The 21,021-nt window shown below is 39.4% G+C and overlaps 1 protein-coding gene across 2 annotated transcripts in view; it reads left to right on the top strand.

Annotated features, from left to right (window-relative positions):
- GPC6 (glypican 6) overlaps positions 1-21,021 on the top strand; it is a 946,336-nt gene that overhangs the window by 164,054 nt on the left and 761,261 nt on the right. For both annotated transcript variants that reach the window (XM_063425801.1, XM_063425799.1), the window contains exon 2: positions 13,633-13,791. In XM_063425801.1, coding sequence (XP_063281871.1) covers positions 13,633-13,791 — 159 coding nt within the window. The remainder of the gene's footprint in view (positions 1-13,632; positions 13,792-21,021) is intronic.

The raw sequence follows: 21,021 nt of genomic DNA, 5'->3' as shown, positions 1-21,021 counted from the left end.
GGTAGTAACTCTGTTGAGAAACAGGTCTATCTCTGTCCTGATTCTCTGAACCTTGTCTGTGGGGAGGCTAGCCTGCATGGTGACCGAGTCTAGGCATATTTAGTGACAGGCTCCACTGTTTTGTCCAAGGCAACCGGTATTCGGAGAGTAGCAAATAGTGCCACAGTTTTAGTAATGCTCAGTGGGACAGACTCGTGTTTCACTACTGTAAGGAAGTCATCTAGATAGTGGATAACAGCTGGACAACCCCGTATATTTAACAACAACCAACATATGTCTGTGCGAATAAATCAAATAACTTTGGGCTGCTTTTTGCTTCAAAAGTTAGTTGAACATCAAAATAGTACAAGTCTTTCCATTTTACTCCATGTAGATGCCACAGTGACTGGCGTATTGGGAGCAGCTTGGAGGCATTGGAAATGTCTGTTTTCCCTAGCCACGTGCTTTCCCTGCCACCAATATTGCCTGTATGGCGTTGTCTGCTGCAGGGAGAATTCGTCTGACGGTATGAGTGCGTTGAGGCTAGGTGTGACAACAGAATGAGGAGCTGACAGGTCTATCATCAAGCGCTTTTTATTATTGTACTTCCCTGTGGCGATACCTATAGGATTGGTATGAAATGGCCCGATGAAATGGCCCGATCATGAAGCCTTTCTAAATTTAGTTGTGAAGGAGTGTATCCACTGTGGTGGGGTCTAAAGTTGCCGACTGTAGATTGTTACATTCCAGCGTACCAATGGGGAGTGCAATTAGCCCAGTGTGGAACCCTTCGGTGAAGCCCGTGATTAGGAATTTGACTAGGTGTGGGGATGGGTGAGATGGGTGAAAGGCTAGTGTATCAACCTGTACCTCCGTTATTCTTTTTTTGGGGAATGGGCAATTAGGGCACATTGTTTTGGCGTAGGCTCTAAAGCAAATGGCACAGACCTGCAACAACCTGCAGGCACTGAAACTACAACCACCCATGTTGAAGTTGTTGCATACTTGTGCCTTCCCCAGAAAGTCTATGGGTTTGTCCCTTAAACCTCTTTGCTCAACCGTGCTGGTGCTTGGTGTATTGTAGTTAGTGGTGCATGGTGTATTATAGCTAGTGGTGGGTAAGTTGGGTTCGATGGGGCACAAGTTGGTAGTGTGGGAATTAGACAAACAGCGCAAGTCGGTGGCATTTGCCCGGCAAAGTGGCGGCAGAATAACTCGGTGTCCATGTGGCTCCAGTTTATTCTTATGTTAAACTGAGCAAATGTAGCCGCCGCTGTAGCCGAGAAGGACTTGTGATAGTCGTAGAATGTAGTGCCACCGTACTTGTTACCCAGGTCTACCAACATGTGCATGTAGAGGTCTAACTCCTCTCTGCGTTGTGGGAAGTTAAAGCAGATAATGTCTCTGTAGAGACTGAAGGCTAGCACGAATTCCGGGATGGTCAGTTTTTTGTCTAACCTGTGGTCTTTAGCCTTGAGTACCACAGACATGTCACCGTAGTTGTACGTCTTGTTGTCAATTATGTCTTGGGACGCTATCAGGAGTAACATAAGATTTACATCCTTACCCTCTAGTATATCCTTCTTTATATTGGGTGGGACCATGTGTGCCGGGGTGATTATGTGCGTGTCTGACCCCTGTGCAGGTGGTGTGAACGCAGCATTACCCTGTGCGGCAGCAATTTGTACAGTGGGTATAGTGGTTACGAGATCTGTGGGGTTCACGTCAGCTGGAGTTGAGGATTTCAGCTTCTCCATTCTGTGGTCTAAGTTATTGATAGACGCCAGCATTGCTGACATAGTAGTTTGGATACTGTGGATACTGGCTAAAGTGTCGCCAATGGTGGCTTGCGAGCTAGGCCCCAGTAGAGGATTGTCTGAGATGGCCATTAGTAACTTACACAGCTCCGCTTTCCTGGCGGTAGTTGGGTTCGAAATACCTCTACGTCTTAATTCAGATGCTATCTTAGTGATTGTCCATGACCTCATAGGACAGGGGCTCGACGTCTCTAAATTCTCACTTATAGCAGTGGTTATGGTTGGAGTAGCTGGTCTGGCCGGAGTACTTGGTAACGAGAAATCCTCTCCTTGATCCGACAGGTGAGACATGCTATAAATGACATGATAATGTATAGTAGTAACGTAGTGATTATTCTTAAGTTGTAATTGTATAAAGGCCAGATGGCGAAGAACTTAATTACGTTTGGGGAGATGAGCCCCTGCTAATTGCCAAGAGGCTGAATAGAGGCTCTATCTATGATTTGGTCCTGACTGTGCCATGAATCGATGGTGGGGTATATGCCTCTGTGCTGTGACATAGAAGACAGAGGGGAGAAGAAAAGTGGTACTAACTACACCCCAAGTGGGGTGTGCGTGTCCCTATCGAAAAACTGGGTTGTGGGGCGTACAGTACCTCTGCGTGAGGATAGTTATTAGTCTCGTTTGTGACAATCTAGGTTCTGAGCTTGGCTGACTTATTAGTTAAAGGTGTTTGGGAAAAGTAACCGGTGGCCGTGCGTACCTGTAAGTTAAAGGAGGGTCTTATTCCATGACGTAGTAAGTGCGTAACTGAACACAGTTGTCTGTGAGACTTAAAATAAACTTAATTATATACACTGTATGTAATACTTGCACAAAAATATATATGTATTTTTATTTTATACCTGCCTTTATGAATATCAAGAAAAAGAATGGCTAAAGGGTCAATCAATTGTTGGCCCAATAGTCAGAGGGTGGACTATATGGGTAAGTTAAGGGGCATAACCCCATATGTAGTTCAAATAGAGAGAAAAAGAGACAGGTACTGCGTTACTGTGCGATATGAGAAATAAAAAACAGACATACTCTAGGTGCCCAAATCCACAGCACAGACGCAGGTCTTACCCAAATACAGTATGCAGCCCAAAAAATGATAAAAGGGTAGATACTACAAGTATAAATCACAGTGACAGTGCCATATTACTAGCTGTCGGGAGCTGGGGCCGTATTGACCCACTGCACTATCTACATACTATGAACCATATATGATGCATTTCTATTTGGAACAAGACATATATTTATGTGTCAAGGTATTGCCTCTATAGGTGCACACTGATTTATACTTGTAGTATCTACTTTCTTATCAGTCCTTTTTTGAATCATTGTTAGCAAGCTCCATTAGATCCCCCTTTTTAACCACGAATACACTTTGCACGTTTTTCTTCATGTTGTGGGGTTTTTCACAATTTCTTTTAACGTTGGATGACGTAATAAAGGTTTTTTCCATTAGATGTTTTCCTTAGTTATTTGCCCATTTTTTGAGCTGCATTCTGTATTTGGGTAAGACCTGCCCCTGTCTGTCTGTCTCTTTTTCTCTCTATTTGTACCGTGTACAATTTGGACAATTGTATATAAATGTACCTTTGTACCTTGTATATAAATGTAATCTTGGATATATATATATCTTGGATAATCTTGGATATATATATATCTATATATATATCTATATATCCAAGATTATCCAAGATATATATATATATATATATAATCTCCAAGATTACATTTATGGTATTTTTAAACATAATGCTAGTAGTATATGTCATAATTAGTTTTATTTTTTTAAATAAATCCTTTTACATTCATGATGTCATACTGTGTACTAAATCATAAACCTAGCTAAATAGCCTATCGTCAGCATCTCTAACCATCCAATTCTTTTCACACACTGATTAGTCCTTATAAAAAAAAATATATGGCATTTTTGGTGATGTTTTGTGACAAAAACTATTAGTAACTTTTACTGGCAAATATGTCTCCTTGTATATAATACGTATTTTGCATCCTTTATTTATGTAGGAATTAAAACTTATTTGCCTCATTCAGACCCTGCCTATTTCAGTACTTTCTTGATCAAACCAATTATTGATTTACCAATATAAGTGCCTTACTCTAAAGACAGAGCTCATTTAAGACTCTGACTACATCTGGAGAGGTACCAGTTTATGATTAGGTGGCATTCACCCTTCAGAGATAACATTTTTTATTTTTCCATCGTAGTTAAGGTCATGTGTAATTTTTTTCTTAAATCCAGGGATCCAGAACAGAGTGTACAATTTTCACACAAACATGCAAGCAATTTTTCCTAGGGTCTTACATAAAAAGGGGGAAAGCACATTGAAATGAAACTGATTTAAAATACCTCCCTTTAAATACCATTTATGTAATAGATTTGCAAAATCATTAAACCACACTGACAATGTTTTGCGAGTGTAGTTTATTTTCTATTGTATATGTTTACTGCAAATGAGGACTGCTTGGATAACTATTCTATATACACTATTTAGGAATGAGTGCTGTATATTTCTATATGTATGTGTGACTGCATTGAATAGTATCTGGATAGCTGCTATATATGATCCATTTAAAGGGGCACTATAGTCACCAGAAAATATTACATCTTATGGCATTTGTTCTGGTGAGTAGAATCATTCCCTTTAGGCTTTTTGCTGTAAACACGGTCTTTTCAGAGGAAATGCAATGTTTACATTACAGCCTAGTAATAACTTTATTGGCCACTCCTCACATGGCTGCTAGACCTGCTTCCTTAAGCAGTCTTGCCTAGTGTGCATCACAACTTATCAGTGCCTCCACCCTCTGCATGCAAATACTGATCTTTCATCATGGAGATTCATTGATTCAATGTATCTCTATGAGGAGATGCTGATTGGCCAGGGCTGTGTTTGAATTGTGCTGACTCGGCCCCAGCACACACAAAAGCAACTTGACACCTTGACTTGACACCTGTCTGGCAGCAATATAAAACATCTCTGTATGGGCAGCGTTTTATACTGAAATGCTGCATGCATAGACTTCAGGCACCATGACCACTTTGAAATACTGAAATGGTCATGGTGCTTGGAATGACCTTTTAATATCTTATTTAAATTTATGGCTCTACTCTAGACTATAAGTGTTGTGTTTATGCACTAATTTAATTCCTATATTATCTTCATATACTTATCACACATTTCAGCGTTTAGGAATAACTAAATTAAATAGGTACATCATCTGTGCATTAGTAATTGAATGGAGCGCTTTAAAGCCCTGCCAAAAACATATTGCAGGTTTTAACATCATTTCTTTGGGCAGTATCTGAAAGAAGAAATGTTATGTATCCCTGAACAGTACAATAAAAAAAAGTGTTACAATTGACATGTTTCAAAATGTTCAAGCACATTTAAATAATAGAACGTGCTTGAATGTTTAAAGAAACAAAATAAGAGTTTTGTTGGAAATTCTCCAAGGATTCCAACTCTTTACTGTTCAGCATTATTTTGAACAGACTTGCATTGGCCTTGACCTCTATAACTTATTGCAGAAAATCATTCACAAGGAAGGACAATTGGGTCACGGAGTGCTGAAAATGAATGGTCCCTTTGGGACACCTAATGAAATAAAAGTTAACCAATTATCGGTCTGTTTGCAAGACATTCATTTCTTAATTGAATTCGGAGCTTTGTGGAAGCTAGAATGTGTGAAAAGGCGATGTAAAGCAAGCAGTTTGTTCTTTATTCACCTGCTCATTCTAACAGATTGATTAAAAACTGGTAGAATCATTACACCTCTAAAGGAAGAGCTCAGTTTTAAAATGTACAATGACTTTTGTGATGTACAACTATTGTTAGTATTATGCATTGTTTTGAAAAAAAAAAAAAAACGCTGCTACAATTAAGCATAAAATAATGTTTCAATAAATAACACAATGCTGACGGAGCTCTAAATTTGTCTTAATGTCCTAATTCAAGGATAATTCCCAGGTATGAAAATTTGCCATTAGACTTTTAACAATTTTGAAACAAATTAGGAAACTGACCATAATTGTGTTTGTTCAGTTTCATAATATTTTAATATCTGAAACTAAGCCTGAAAATATTAGCATTCCATACAAAATATAGGAGGTCAGATATTCATTATATATAGTGTGGGTTACAAGCTGCATTTAACCTTTTATTATTTGCATTTCATCTACTTTTAACTGTTAAATTGACAAAAGAAATGCAGTAACTGGTAAAGTGTTTTTGTTTATAAATAATTAAATAAATCACTCCAATTTATATATTTAACCCCTTCAAGACGGAGTCAATAGTGCACGTTCTGATCAAAACAAAACGTAAACAAAAACTGGAATTTGCGCTATGTGTCTGTTCACCCGTAGTTCCCCTCTTTCAAATTATATGCACCCACACTTATTATATATCATTTTGTTCAGGAGAAACAGGGCTTTAATCTATCATTAACTATTCATATATGGAACATCATTTATTATGAATAAAAGTAAAAAAAATGTGAGAAAATAAGATTTTTTTTTAAATTTGCATTTCCGTCTGACATTTTAACTGTGAATGGGTTTTACTGCAAAAAAAATGCACATATTTGTAATCAGCGATGTCTCACGAGTACAACAGTACCCCCCATTAACAGCTTTTATGTTGTTTTGGAAAGTTACAGGGTCAAATATAGAACATTACATTTTCAAATTGAAATTTGCCAGATTGGTAATGTTACCTTTGAGACGGTGTGGTAGCCCAGGAATGAGAATTACCCCCATAATGGCATACCATTTGAAAAAGTAGACAAGCCAAGGTATTGAAAGTGGGGTATGTTTAGTCTTTTTTAGTAGCCACTTAGTCACAAACACTGGCCAAAGTTAGCGTTCATATTTGTTTTTGTGTGAAAAAAGCAAAAAACGAATATTTGGCCAGTGTTTGTGACTAAGTGGCTACTAAGAAAGACTGGACAAACCCCACTTGCAATACCTCGGGTTGTCTACTTTTGCAAATGGTATGCCATCATGGGGGTAATTCTCATTCCTGGGCTGCCATACGCTCTTAAAGGCAACATAACCAATCTGGCAAATTTCAATGTGAAAAAAATGAAATGCAAGCCTTATATGTGACTCTCTAACGTTCCAAAACACCATAAAACCTGTACATGGGGGGTACTGTTATTCTCGGGAGACTTCACTAAACACAAATATTAGTGTTTTAAAACAGTAAAACATATTACAACAATAATATAGACCATAAAAGTGCAGTTCGCTTGTAAAAAATGCAAAAAACGTCACTTTTACTTAAAATATCATCGTTGTAATACAATTTACCAGTTTGAAACATGAATATTTGAGTTCAGCGAAGTCTCCCGAGTAAAACAGTACCCCCTATGTACAGGTTTTATGGTGTCTTGGAGAGTTACAGGGTCAAATATAGTGCTTGCGAATTAAATTCTCTGCACTTTCTCCCTGTGTTGTCATGCATGTCAATCAAATTTTAATTAATCAAATCACATAATTACGTTAAAAGATTATTTAAATATACATGTAGAATTTTAATATATATGCATTTATAGGTATTTAAATTCTACGTGTATACTAATGTAATCTTTTATGTAATTATATGTATTTATCTATATATATATATTTGCGGTTATTTGTATTTTATATATATATAGATATATATAGAATGTCATTCTAAGTGTATTTTGTTACCGATATATATAAATTAATAACAAAATACAGTTAGAATGAAATTACATATGCATATATAATTTATATTAAATTTTGTTTCAATATTTTATTTATTTATTTTATTATTTAATTTATTTATTATTTTAATTATACGTATTTATATATAATATATATATATGTACATCTATTATATATATAATATATATACATATTATATATATGTAACGTCATTCTAAGTGTATTTTAATATTAATATATATACTTATATTAATATTAAAATACACTTTGTATGACGTTACATATATATAATATGTATATATATTATATATATAATATATATACATATTATATATATATAAAAATATATTTAATTTATTTTTACACTTGTCTTTTATTTATTTTTTATACTTCCCACCAGCAGGGGGACTGTCTGATATTTCAAACAGTCCCCCTGCTGGCAGATCCACAGCCAGCTATAGGGGGCCATGTGATCGCTCTTTGAGAGCGATCACATGGCCCCCGGGGGCCTCATTTGCCGTGGGAGGGCTGCCTGGGCTGTGAGGCAGTCCTCCCGAAGCGGATCGCTCCTGGGGCTGCAAGCCGTTACGGCGTGCTATGCCGTCATAACGGCTTTAAAGCCCACTTAACCCGTGACGGCATAGCACGCCGTAACGGCGTTAAGGGGTTAACCACTTGTCTGTTCCAAATTGGTGATGGGGCAGTAAGAGACCAGTTACTAGGTCTTCTTTTATTTTAAATCAGGGATGTCCAACCTGCGGCCCCCTAGATGTTTTAAATGGTCTGCTGTATACTAATTTGTTGTGGCACACATTAAAGGACCACTCTAGGCACCCAGACCACTTCAGCTTAATGAAGTGGTCTGGGTGCCAGGTCCTTCTAGGGTTAACCCATTTTTTCATAAACATCGCAGTTTCAGAGAAACTGCTATGTTTATGAATGGGTTAAGCCTTCCCCCTATGTCCTCTAGTGGCTGTCTCACTGACAGCCGCTAGAGGCGCTTGCATGCTTCTCACTGTGATTTTCACAGTGAGAGCACCCCAGCGTCCATAGGAAAGCATTATGAATGCTTTCCTATGTGACCGGCTGAATGCGCGCGCAGCTCTTGCCGCGCGTGCGCATTCAGCCGACGGGGAGGAGAAGAGGCGGATCGGAGGAGGAGAGCAGGAGGAGAGCTCTCCGCCCAGCGCTGGAAAAAGGTAAGATTTAACCCCTTTCCAGAGCCGGGCGGGAGGGGGTCCCTGAGGGTGGGGGCACCCTCAGGGCACTCTAGTGCCAGGAAAACGAGTATGTTTTCCTGGCACTAGAGTGGTCCTTTAAGCTACAGAGGTTATCTGAGGATGCTTATGTGGCAGAACCACTGCCTATTCGTAGAATTCCTTCCATATTGTATGTGTTCCCCTGCAATTTACATATACTGTGCCCCACTCCCCGTTTGAAAGAAACTCATTCGTCTCCTGAACAGGGACCACCCCAAAAACCCATTTAGAACACGCGTTAGAACGTTTAATAAGAACGTTCTCACCTAGCTCATCTGTGTGAAACTGCATGGAAAACAATTGAGTGGGGACACCTGAGGTTGGTGGGGCACTTTTGGGGTACTGGCTACTTTGGTGGGCTTTTCTGTGCTTGGAAGACAAAGGAACAGTTCCTTTTCCCTTGCCTTGGCTCCCGGCTCAAGCGAATAGCGAGCCTGAATAGTAAACTCACCACAAGGGAAGGAGGGTGGAGGTAGGTAATATAAATCTACAAGCATAAAAAAAACACTATAAAGAAACAATGCATAATAAATGATAATACTATTGTTAACACAGATAAAATATAAATTGTAAAATATAAATAATAAAAATTATACATGATACATTGAATTAAATAAAATTTATTTTTTTTCTGACTTTTTGACACACACAGTGAGTTTGTACTGTATATTTTGTGTGCTATGGGTCTATAATACTTACTATATTTCTCAGGTATATGTGGACATTGAATGGAGCACATTTGAGAGAGAGCCATTGTGGTGGTGATTGTTTATTCTTTTTTTTTTTTTTTTACTTTGAATTATTTTTTTTTTGTTCATGTCCCATTTTGGAGTATTTTAGCAGGCTACATATTTCAAATAGCCCATAAAGGCATGCCATTTCTTAAAGAAGACATCCTAGGGTAATTCAAAAGGCTTATTTTGAACCTTAGCCTAAAATATTTTTTTCTGCTAGTGTAGTGGTAATAAACATTTTTGTCCTGGTTTTTGACACACACAATGAGATTGTAATATATATTTTGCAAACCTTATGTGTGCTACGGCAGAATAATACTTCTTATGGTGCTCAGCTATGTCATCTAAGTACAGCAATACCCCCGTTTTACCTTTACCAGGTATATGATGACATTGAAGGGGCACATTTGAGACACAGCGCAAAAATTCCAACTTAAATGGCTGTGTCCCTCCTGCCCCCCTTTGGAATTTTTTTAGCAGCTTGCTTTTCCAGTTACTTCACAAAGGCATACCATTTCCTAAAGAAGACACCCCAGGGTGTTTTAAAAGACAAATTGTATACCTTAGTGTGGGATAATGTTTTTGCTAGCCTGTACCAAGTTTAGAGGTAATACACATGTATTCCCTTTTTTAAACATTTTTTTAAACTTTTTAAAAGTATTTTAGCTCTTTTAAAAACTTTTTTTAGCTTTTAACAATTTTTTAAAATATTTTAAAACTTTGTTTAAACTTTTTTAAACTTTTCTTTACCGTTAACTCCTAACTACCCTAACAGTAAATCCACCAATTTCCCCACTAACATCTACCCACCCTAGCTAAATAAATAACTATTTTACAAATATTTAGCTAACTAAATAAATGTAACCCCTGAGAGTTAAATAAAAATACAAGTTAACCCTCATGGGTTAAAAGAAAAAAAAAATCAGATCACTGTGCAATACTGTTGATCTGTATTTTGATCACTGCTGACAATGATCAAAGGGCTGGGTTGAAAAATGATTTGCAAGGGTTGAGGGGGGTGAGGGGTGGGATTATGTAGCAGAGAGCTGATATCCCACAGCTATTCTCCACTTAAGATCCCAGTGAGGCTCAGGAACAAGGCAATTGTAAATCCACAAGCAGAGTTTCCAGCAGGTAAAATAGCACAGCAATATCCCAACAGCAATCCCAATAACTGGACGACACACAGTTTCAGGAGCAGAACTGACAATCTTTAATCCAGGGTTCCTTATAAAGCATGCTCCCATGCAAGGGAGGGATTCACCTCAAGTAGGACAGTAACCAATACTGTAACTGTTACCTCCCACACATCTCCTCCCCTCAGAGTGACTCCTAATCCCCTTAACTTATACAGTACATTACCCCAAACCTGGATGTACCCCTAAACTAGTACATACCATTAATATTAGGGTACCGCTAGGTAGCCCTGATCTGGGTGAACAATATATCCAAAATTCACCGAGATCGGACCAGGGGTTCGGTAGTTAGGTGGAGGGTGAAGTTTGACCGACCGCACACGAGGTGATAGCCAAAAAGGGTTCCATACGTTTGGGCCCTGCGGTCGGTCTCCGTTCGGCAGTTGAAATATACAATAATCTTAGCCATCCACACTTAAATTCACCTGCATTACAGTTCCCTCATTCGGTACTTGGTTTCTACCGAATGGGGCTTCGTTAGGTCCCTCCATTCGGTAGTTACGGAGCTCTGGAGGTCTCAGTGGTGTTCGGTTGTTTGAGTGTCCGATTTGAGTTCCAGACACTCGACGACCAAACACCGCTGAGATTTTGATGCGTAAGATGGCCGCCGCACGTGGTTCGTATACCGAACAGCGGCCACCCAGGCATCAGTAATTAAGGTTCAAGTTGTGGTTTTTGTGAGAAGTGTGAACGCCTAACGAGGCGCACACTTCTCACTGGGGTGGTCTAATGGTTCGGTAGTTTCATTCTCATGAAATTACCGAACCCACATACGAAAGCATACAGAAATACAATAAACGAATACAGTTATACAGGTAAGTTATAGGACAGGCTTAATGCATTCCGCTACACACAGCCTGCATGAAAATAAATGGTTTCACTTTCAATCAGATGTTAGTTTAAAAGTTTTATCTCCTGCTCTGTCAATTGAACTTTAAACACACACAAGGTCTATTAAGCCATTAACAGAGCAGGAGACAAGAAATGATAAACTAAATAAAATTTGCAATAAAGAAAACGTGAACATTAGATCTCACTTTACAGGGAGTATTTAGGAAGGCTGTGAATGTTACTTGCAGGGACGCTGGTTAGGGCTGTCAAAATAGAAACAAAAATGATTTAACTCTTTAATGGCAGAGAATTGAGCTAACGTTGCTTTGGTTACTAGTGTCCCTCTATTCCCTAATATATCTCTTCATCAATGTTTCTTTATTCAATCAACCTACGCAATGACCACATATGCAAAAAAAAATGTATTTCCTTCATCGTTCTAAACCACTGCAAGTTTGTGGTGAACTACAGATTTTACATAGGTTCCTATAGTTGAGTACATTTTAATAATCTCTGTATGTTAGAAGTATGTCTTTATATTGTGAGTGACATTAATGCTTACACTTGGTTTGAAGATATTAAAATCATCCTGTAACATAACTAGCTTTCTACAGCTTTCAGCTGTTACAATCAATCTTTAGGCTTTGTTACAAAAATAATTTGAGTCCATAATTATCAAAGCAAAGCTTGAACAGTTTGGAAACCAATGGTTTGCTCAGAATATATCACTGAAAAGTGTATCCAGAAATTTCTATTTCAAATGAAATGACTGCTTCACATTTGAAGAAAATTGCCATGTTCTACACTCCTGGTCCGATCAAGAACAATGCCACTTAATGACCCCAGTACCATGTGAGGTCAAGGCCCACCGCACCATGTTCTGTCCTCCATCTCTGAGTCCATCACCCTGCAACTGCAGGGGGACAACACCCTCACACCACCAACTTACACGTAAGTCACCCACTGACAAGGTTCTAATACACACAAAACATTTGATCTACAGCCAAGGTCAGGCATTTCACCCACTGAAGGAGCTTTGGATAAAGGACCCAACACCCACCTTACATGTGGAATTGATAAGATGTATATGACCTTGTACTATTACGCAGAGAACTGGTCATGATCTAGCTCACGATGATGGACTAGAAGTGTAATTTCCTGGTTTCTGTTTTTGTTACTTTAACTCATTTTCTAATTTCTGTAACAATTGAAATTCTATAAATAAAGAATTTATAAAAAAAAAAAAAAAAGTAAAAAAATTAAATTGCCAAAATAACATGTGGGAACTTTTATTTAGTTAATTATCACTGGAAAGTTTTTTTTCTAATGCAAACTTGTATGTATGTGTGTGTATGTATGTATGTATATATATATATATATATATATATATATATATATATATATATATATATATACACACACAGTAAGAAGTGTAATGGCACTTACCCTTGCTGGTAATTTAAAGTTGAATATTATGCCCTGGTGCACTTCCACGCTGATTGTATATAGAGTAAGTAGACAAAGGTAGCACTCTTGGGTCTTGCAAGCAATAGACAAAATAAGGTCGACCTTGAGGAAGACCCGAATGGGTCGAAACGTCGGTCATCTCATTGTATACCCTTTGATGGAATAAATATTTTGTCTATTGCTTGAAAGACCCAAGAGTGCTTACCTTTTGTCTACTTACTCTCACTCTCTCTCTCTATCTCTCTCTCTCTCTCTCTCGCTATATATATATATATATATATATATATATATATATATATATAGCCAAGACACATCCATATTATTACTTGAATAAGTACATATGATATGCACTTCATGCTTAAACTTAGTATTGTATTTATTCACACCCTCTATATTACTCTCACACCATCACTCTTCCTTTTGTTTGCTATAATAAACACATTGGTAGGTGATTAATAATGTTGAAAGGTGATTTATAACCTTCTAATCAGCAGATGGCCTTGCTGCAATAATTGCAAGTCGCACTCTTTCCCTATGTGTGTGTGTGTTTGTATTTTTTTTTTTTTTTTAAACTATGTTAAATCTGTTAATTGTTTATGGATGATTTTTTTTAGCTAATTGTAACATTTCATTCTTATTTCCTGACAGGGGAACATCTTCGCATCTGTCCTCAGGAATACACATGTTGCACAACTGAAATGGAAGATAAACTCAGTGAGCAAAGTAAATTTGAATTTATGAAACTAGTGGAGGAAACCAGCCATTTTGTACGCACTACCTTTGTGTCTTGGCATAAAAAGTTTGATGGTGAGTACTATATTTAAATGTTGAATTGTTAGCTGATGAGTTTGTTGTTTCAGATTGAAAATCTGTCCAAAAACCATGCAGAATTTTTCACTAAACCACGAACTATGCAAAAATGACTTTGTGCAAAAAGTATTTCAATCCCAAAGAAACGCAAGCTTGTAAAATAATTACGTTTCCACTTGATTTGAAGTAGGTTATTTTTGTCTACTTCATAATGTAGACACATTAATTACAATATGTTGTTTTAAATCTTCATAAAAAAGAAACATAATAATGGTGAGCTCAGAGAGAACTGGGTACAAACAGAGCTAAAGAAGCAAGTACTGTGTCAGAAAGCAAGTAATGGGTCATTCATGTATCATTTATTTATCTATCCACATTTTACCAATACATGGAAATGTTTGACCTCTCAAGGCGGTCTTTACATTTGCCAGACTGCGGGGACAGAATTAAGCTGTAGTAATTCTCGTGCTTAGAGTATCCCTCTAATGAGGCTAAAAGCTATAATGTGCATAAAAGTTGATGATTACCTTGCATTCCATTATTATTTGTATAGTAATTTTTTGAATGTTAAACAGTTCTTGTGCTTACTATTTAATATTAACATTAGACAAGCATCATTTTAGCATCTTATCCTTTAACCCCTTAAGGTCCAAACTTCTGGAATAAAAGGGAATCATGACATGTCAGACATGTCATGTGTCCTTAAGGGGTTAAACCACTTTAATGCATTTCCTCAATGCATGTAAAGTCAAGGACAAGTCAGTCTCCAGAGATTGTGGATAATTGCTTATCATGGTCTTTATTATTGGAGAGTTATGTAGTTTGTCCACATTAGACTCATGTACACCATACATTTGGAAGGACACCGATATATCAAGGAAGTTCAATATGTACAATATATGCCGTTAGCATGATGTTTAGTGTCCTGTATAATGAAGGAAATAATGAAAGACATTGTGCATTCATCCTTATAAAAGTAAAATCTGTTTGATTAAAGATAACATTTGATGCAGATTTTCTTGTCTTGTTTATTATCTTTACATAGTTATATCATTTATCATTATCCAAAAAAGGGAACTTAATAATTCTTGGATAACGTTTGGTTTTCGTTTTATGCACAGACAAAAATAAATCATTTTGAGGTCTATCACATGGAGTTAAAGATGGAGTTAAAGATGGAGTTAAAGATTATGTTTAATTTTAAGATTTTAAAAAACAATATGCAGCTTTGGTGTTGTGGTTACATTTATATGTTCAATACCTGAAAACTAGGAAAGAATATGTGATATGTATTAACCAACTTCTAGACATGCTATTCGATAAATTGTAACTTGTGCTTGTAGTGTCTCCTTGGTTTCTGCTACCGTCACTGATGATTGCAGTCTGCTTAATTTGCTGTTCTCTAACTTGACTTTGAATTTTAGTTTGCCTGCCTGCTGCTCTCGGTACTATGATTTTTTTGGAGTAAACTGTTCACAGTCTCTCTTGCTCTCAATTGAGGTTATCTTTTACTGTGTGTTATTACATTGCCTCATTTTGTTTCTTACAGTCATGGGAACATTGGAGGAAATCTATTCTCAATAGGGTTTGTGTTTATGGTTTGTTGCCACAGCAATGATCATATAGCTAGAGAGCGCTGCTTTCATGGAACATTTTATGTGAGTTTCCCCCTTCAGCAAGATTGCGAGTTTTACTCAGTGCACATCCTGCTGCATGTATGCATGCCTGGATGAATCTGTCCCGGGTCCATACCTCTGTGGTGGGTGTGAACGAGTGGCTTTTCTGGAAGCTCAAATTGGCGATCTGGGGAAGCAAATTGCAACACTAAGGGAGATTGTCAATCTGGAGAGGAGTCTGCTGCTCACTGAGCAGAGTTTAGTGGGTGCAGGTAGTGGAGTTCAGTTGGTAAGCAGACACATAGCTGGGTAACAGTGGGGCGAAGAAGCAGGGGAGGAGGGAAGAGGAAAGGTTTAGCTACTCCTGATCTTGTGCAGCCGAACAGATTTTCCCGTTTGAGTGAAGATGTTAGGAGCATCCGCTCAGGAGTAGCTGTACTGCAGGAAGCTGTTCCTTCTAACAGCAGTGAGAACAACCCCTCTAGTACGGGTGGGGTTGAGAGGGTAAGGAAGGCTAGACAGGTTGTAGTGGTAGGGGACTCTATTATTAAGAGAGTAGATAGGGTAATCTGCCACTCTGATCGTCTCAACTAGACAGTTTGCTGCCTCCCTCAGGTCCGGCATTTTGCCGACATAGTGGAGGAATTATTGGGAGGGGCTGGGGATGACCCAGCTGTCATGGTCCATATTGGTACCAATGACAAAGTCAGAGGAAAATGGAAGGTCCTAAAGAATGAGTTCGGGGAACTAGGAAGTCAGCTAAAGAAAAGGACCTCCAAGGTAACCTATTCAGAAATATTACCTGCGCCGCGAGCTAAAGCAGAAAGGCAGCGGGAGATTAGAGAGGTCAATGTGTGGCTGAAGTCTTGGTGCAGGAAAGAGGGTTCTGGGTTTTTAGAGCACTGGGACGATTTTGCGCTTGGGTACAACCTGTATAGTCGTAATGGATTGCACCTAAACAGAAGATGGTCTGTTGTGCTGGGGCATATTATGGCTAGAAGGTTGAAGGAGATTTTAAACTAGTAATGGGGGGAGGGTCAAAGCAATCTAGAAAATGGAGATAGGATAGAAAGGAGATGGGTGGTATAAGGGTGGTGGAGATAACGGGAGGGGAAAGCTCAGAACAGAGTCTATATAACAAAATGGAGGAACTAGAGGCAATGTCATACACTAAACAATATGATATAATAAGCATAACAAACATTGTGGGGTGAGACACATGACTGGGCAGTTAACTTAAATTGGTACACGCTATTTAGGAAGGATAGGAAAAACATTTAATTACCCGGACATAAATTGGGATAGAGTGACTAGTACTTCAGCAAGGGGAATCAGGTTTTTGAATGTGTTCAATGACACCTTTATGTCACAACTGGTACAAGCACCAACTAGAAACAATATGTGTCTGGATCTCATTATAACAAACAATGTTCTTTTGACCAACATTCAAGTAGGGGAACATTTGGGAAATAGTGATCACAATATGGTAATTTTTTAAATAAACTCAAAAAAGCAAAAGCATGTGGGGTATTCTAAAATGTATAATTAAAAAAAAAACAATTTCAATAAGATTAGGGCAGCTCTACAACATATTGACTGGCATAAACTCCTTAGTGAAAAAAAATACTGAGGATAAATGGAAACTATTCAAACAAATATTAGAAAGGTACATTTCCCAGTATGTACCATTAGGTAATAAATATAAAAGAAACAAATTGAAAAAAACATGGCTTAGTAGAGAAGTAAAACAATAGATGAAAAATAAGAAAAGGACATTTAAAGCATTTAAATCTGACAAATCAGAGGCATCCTATATTAGATATAAGGAAGCCAATAATGCTTGCAAAAAGGCAATTAAAGTGGCTGAACTAGAAAATGAGAAATTGATAGCCAAAGAATGCAAAACCAACCCCCCAAAATTTGTGTAGGTACACTGTAAACAGAGATGGGTCTGTTAGCTAATAAAGACCAGGAAAAGGCAGACATTTTAAATAACTATTTTTCTTCAGTATATATTAATGAGGATCCTATAACAAAAGATATGCAAATGATTTCTGCAAAAAAAACTTGCAGATAACTTGTGATTGGATGACTCAAGACAAGGTGCTACAGCAATTAAAGAAAATTAATGTAAATACAGTTCTGGGGCCTGACAGTATTCACCCACGAATACTTAAGGAGCTAAGTTGGGAAATAAGTAAACCTCTGTATTTAATTTTTCAAGATTGTTATGTTTCAGGTATTGTACCGGAGGATTGGAGGAAGGCAGATGTTGTTCCTATATTTTTACAAGGGTTCAAAATCCTTGCTTGAAAAGTATAGACCTGTGAGCTTAACTTCTGTGACTAGGAAAATATTTAAAGGGCTCTTAAGGAATAATATTCATGAATTCATTGGGAAGAACTTTATTAGCAATAATCAACATGGTTTTATGAAACATAGGTCAAACCAAACTTCTCTGAATGCATTCTACGAAGAAGTAAGTAGAGGAATAGACCAGGGTGTTGCAGTGGATATGATCTTCTTCAAGGCATCTGATACAGTTCCTCACAATAGGTTAGTCTTCAAACTAAAAAAAAATGGTCTAGATAAATATTCTTGTTCTTGGGTAGAACATTGGCTAAGGATAGAGTACAACGAGTTGTCATTAATGGTACATTTTCAGGCTGGACAAAAGTGGTAAGTGGTGTCCTTCAGGGTTCTGTTTTGGGACCGCTTCTATTTAACATATGTATAAATGATCTTGAAATAGGCATTGAAAGCCATCTTTCAGTGTTTACAGATGACACAAAACTTTTTAAAGTACCGTATATACTCGAGTATAAGCCGACTCGAATATAAGCCGAGGCCCCTAATTTTATCCCAAAAAACTGGGAAAACTTATTGACTCGAGTATAAGACTAGGGTGGGAAATGCAGCAGCTACTGGTAAATTTCTAAATAAAATTAGATCCTAAAAAAAATATATTAATTGAATATTTATTTACAGTGTGTGTATAATGAATGCAGTGTGTGCGTATGTGTGTGTGTGTGTATGAGTGCAGTGTGTGTGTGCATGAATGCAGTGTGTGTGTGCATGAATGCAGTGTGTGTGTGCATGAATGCAGTGTGTGTGTGTATGAATGCAGTGTGTGAATGCAGTGTGTGCAGGGCCGGTGCAAGGATATTTGCCGCCGTAGGCAAAAAAAATTTTGCCGCCCCCTCCCCCCCCATATGTCCTGACTTCCCCTCCTCCTCCCTCAGTGGTCCTTACCTCCCCACCCCCGTGTTCCTTCACTCCCCCCCCCCAGTGGTCCTGACTCACCCCTCCCCTAGTGGTCCTTACCCTCCCCTCCCCTAGTGGTCCTTACTTCCCCCTCCCCTCCCATAGTGGTTCTTATCCCACCCCCTCCCTCTCATATTGGTCCTTATCCCCCTTCTCCCTCTCATAGTGGTCCTTATCCCCCCCCCTCCCTCCCATAGTGGTCCTTATCCCCCTTCTCCCTCCCATAGTGGTCCTTATCCCCCTTCTCCCTCCCATAGTGGTCCTTATCCCCCCCTCCCTCCCATAGTGGTCCTTATCCCCCCCTCCCTCCCATAGTGGTCCTTATCCCCCCCTCCCTCCCATAGTGGTCCTTATCCCCCCCTCCCTCCCATAGTGGTCCTTATCCCACCCCCCTCCCTCCCAAAGTGGTCCTTATCCCCCCCCCTCCCTCCCATAGTGGTCCTTATCCCACCCCCTCCCATAGTGGTCCTTATCCCCCCCTCCCTCCCATAGTGGTCCTTATCCCCCCCCTCCCTCCCATAGTGGTCCTTATCCCCCCTCCCTCCCATAGTGGTCCTTATCCCCCCCTCCCTCCCATAGTGGTCCTTATCCCCCCCCCTCCCTCCCATAGTGGTCCTTATCCCCCCCACTCCCTCCCATAGTGGTCCTTATACCCCCCTCCCTCCCACCCATAGTGGTCCTTATCCCCCCCCTCCCTCCCATAGTGGTCCTTATACCCCCTCCCTCCAATAGTGGTCCTTATCCCCCCCTCCCTCCCATAGTGGTCCTTATACCCCCTCCCTCCAATAGTGGTCCTTATCCCCCCCTCCCTCCCATAGTGGTCCTTATCCCCCCCTCCCTCCCATAGTGGTCCTTAACCCACCCCATCCCTCCCATAGTGGTCCTTATACCCCCCCCCCCTCCCATAGTGGTCCTTATACCCCCCCCCCCCCTCCCATAGTGGTCCTTATACCCCTTTTTTTTGTTATTATTAATTTTTTTATTATTATTATTATTTTTTTATTATTATTTCTTATTTTATTTATTTATTTTTTTTTTCGTCCCCCCTCCCTGCTTGATATATGGCAGGGAGGGGGGCTCTCCTTCCCTGGTGGTCCAGTGGCAGTTCAGTGGGGTGGAGAGGGGGCTGGCAGAGCTGTAACTTACCTTTCCTGCAGCTCCTGTCAGCTCTCTCCTCCTCCACGCCGTCCGTTCTGCTCTTCTGTCAGCTTACACTGTAAGTCTCGCGAGAGCCGCGGCTCTCGCGAGATTTACACTGGGAGCTGACCGAGGTGCTGACTGGACGGCGTGGAGGAGGAGAGAGCTGACAGGAGCTGCAGAACAGGTAAGTTACAGCTCTGCCAGCCCCCCTCTCCCCCAGTCTGTATTATGGCAATGCAAATTGCCATAATACAGACCTTGACTCGAGTATAAGCCGAGTTGGGGTTTTTCAGCCCAAAAAATGGGCTGAAAAACTCGGCTTATACTCGAGTATATACGGTAATTAAAATGTGAGCTGGATATTGCTTTGCTGCCGAGGGATTTGGATAGATTGGGGAACTGGGCAATAAAATGGAAGATGAAATTTAATGTAGAGAAATGCAAAGTTATACACTTTGGGGTCAAGAATGCACAAGCAACTTACACCCTAAATGGTAGTGAATTAGGGATAACCACACGCAAGAAGGATTTGGGAATTGTTATAAACAACAAATTAGGCAGCAATATGCAATGTCAATCTGCAGTTGCTAAGGCCAGTAAGTTTTTGTCATGTAGAACTAGGGGCATACATTCAAGAGCCTGGGAGATCGCATCAAGGGAGTCCAGCTTTATACGGATTTGTCACCAACACAATGGCTAAGAGAAGTGCTTTTGGCCCTATCACTAAGGCACTCAGACATCCATACCCTACAAGCGGGACTTTCCAACTCACCTAAAAGCACGGAGGAATGGAGTGGAGAAGGTGTTTCTTAGCCCAGAGGACGGGAGGAGCGGGCTGGCGCAGTGGAACATCCCCCTGCCAAAGACAGATTCATTGACCAGGGTTGCCCCTTCCCAACAATCCCAAGTAGCTGGAGACTGGCACAGAATCGATGCAGCTAAGTGAACTGCATATAATAGACACTTAAGTTGATTTCTTTAACCCCTTAAGGACCAAACTTCTGGAATAAAAGGGAATCATGACATGTCACACATGTCATGTGTCCTTAAGGGGTTAAAGGAAGGGAATGGGTTCTAGTTTGCAGGTTAGCGCGAATATAAAGGTGGGGGGAGCTATTAACCCATCAAAATAGTATAGAGGGTTTAAGCCGAGGGGGTGCCCAGCGGCATTGCCCAGAGAGCTCTGCTGCATAAATCACTGGCTGCC

This window comes from Pelobates fuscus, chromosome 1 (assembly GCF_036172605.1).
Source record: "Pelobates fuscus isolate aPelFus1 chromosome 1, aPelFus1.pri, whole genome shotgun sequence".
Taxonomy (NCBI): Eukaryota; Metazoa; Chordata; class Amphibia; order Anura; family Pelobatidae; genus Pelobates; species Pelobates fuscus.
This window is presented reverse-complemented; position numbering and strand designations above follow the sequence as displayed.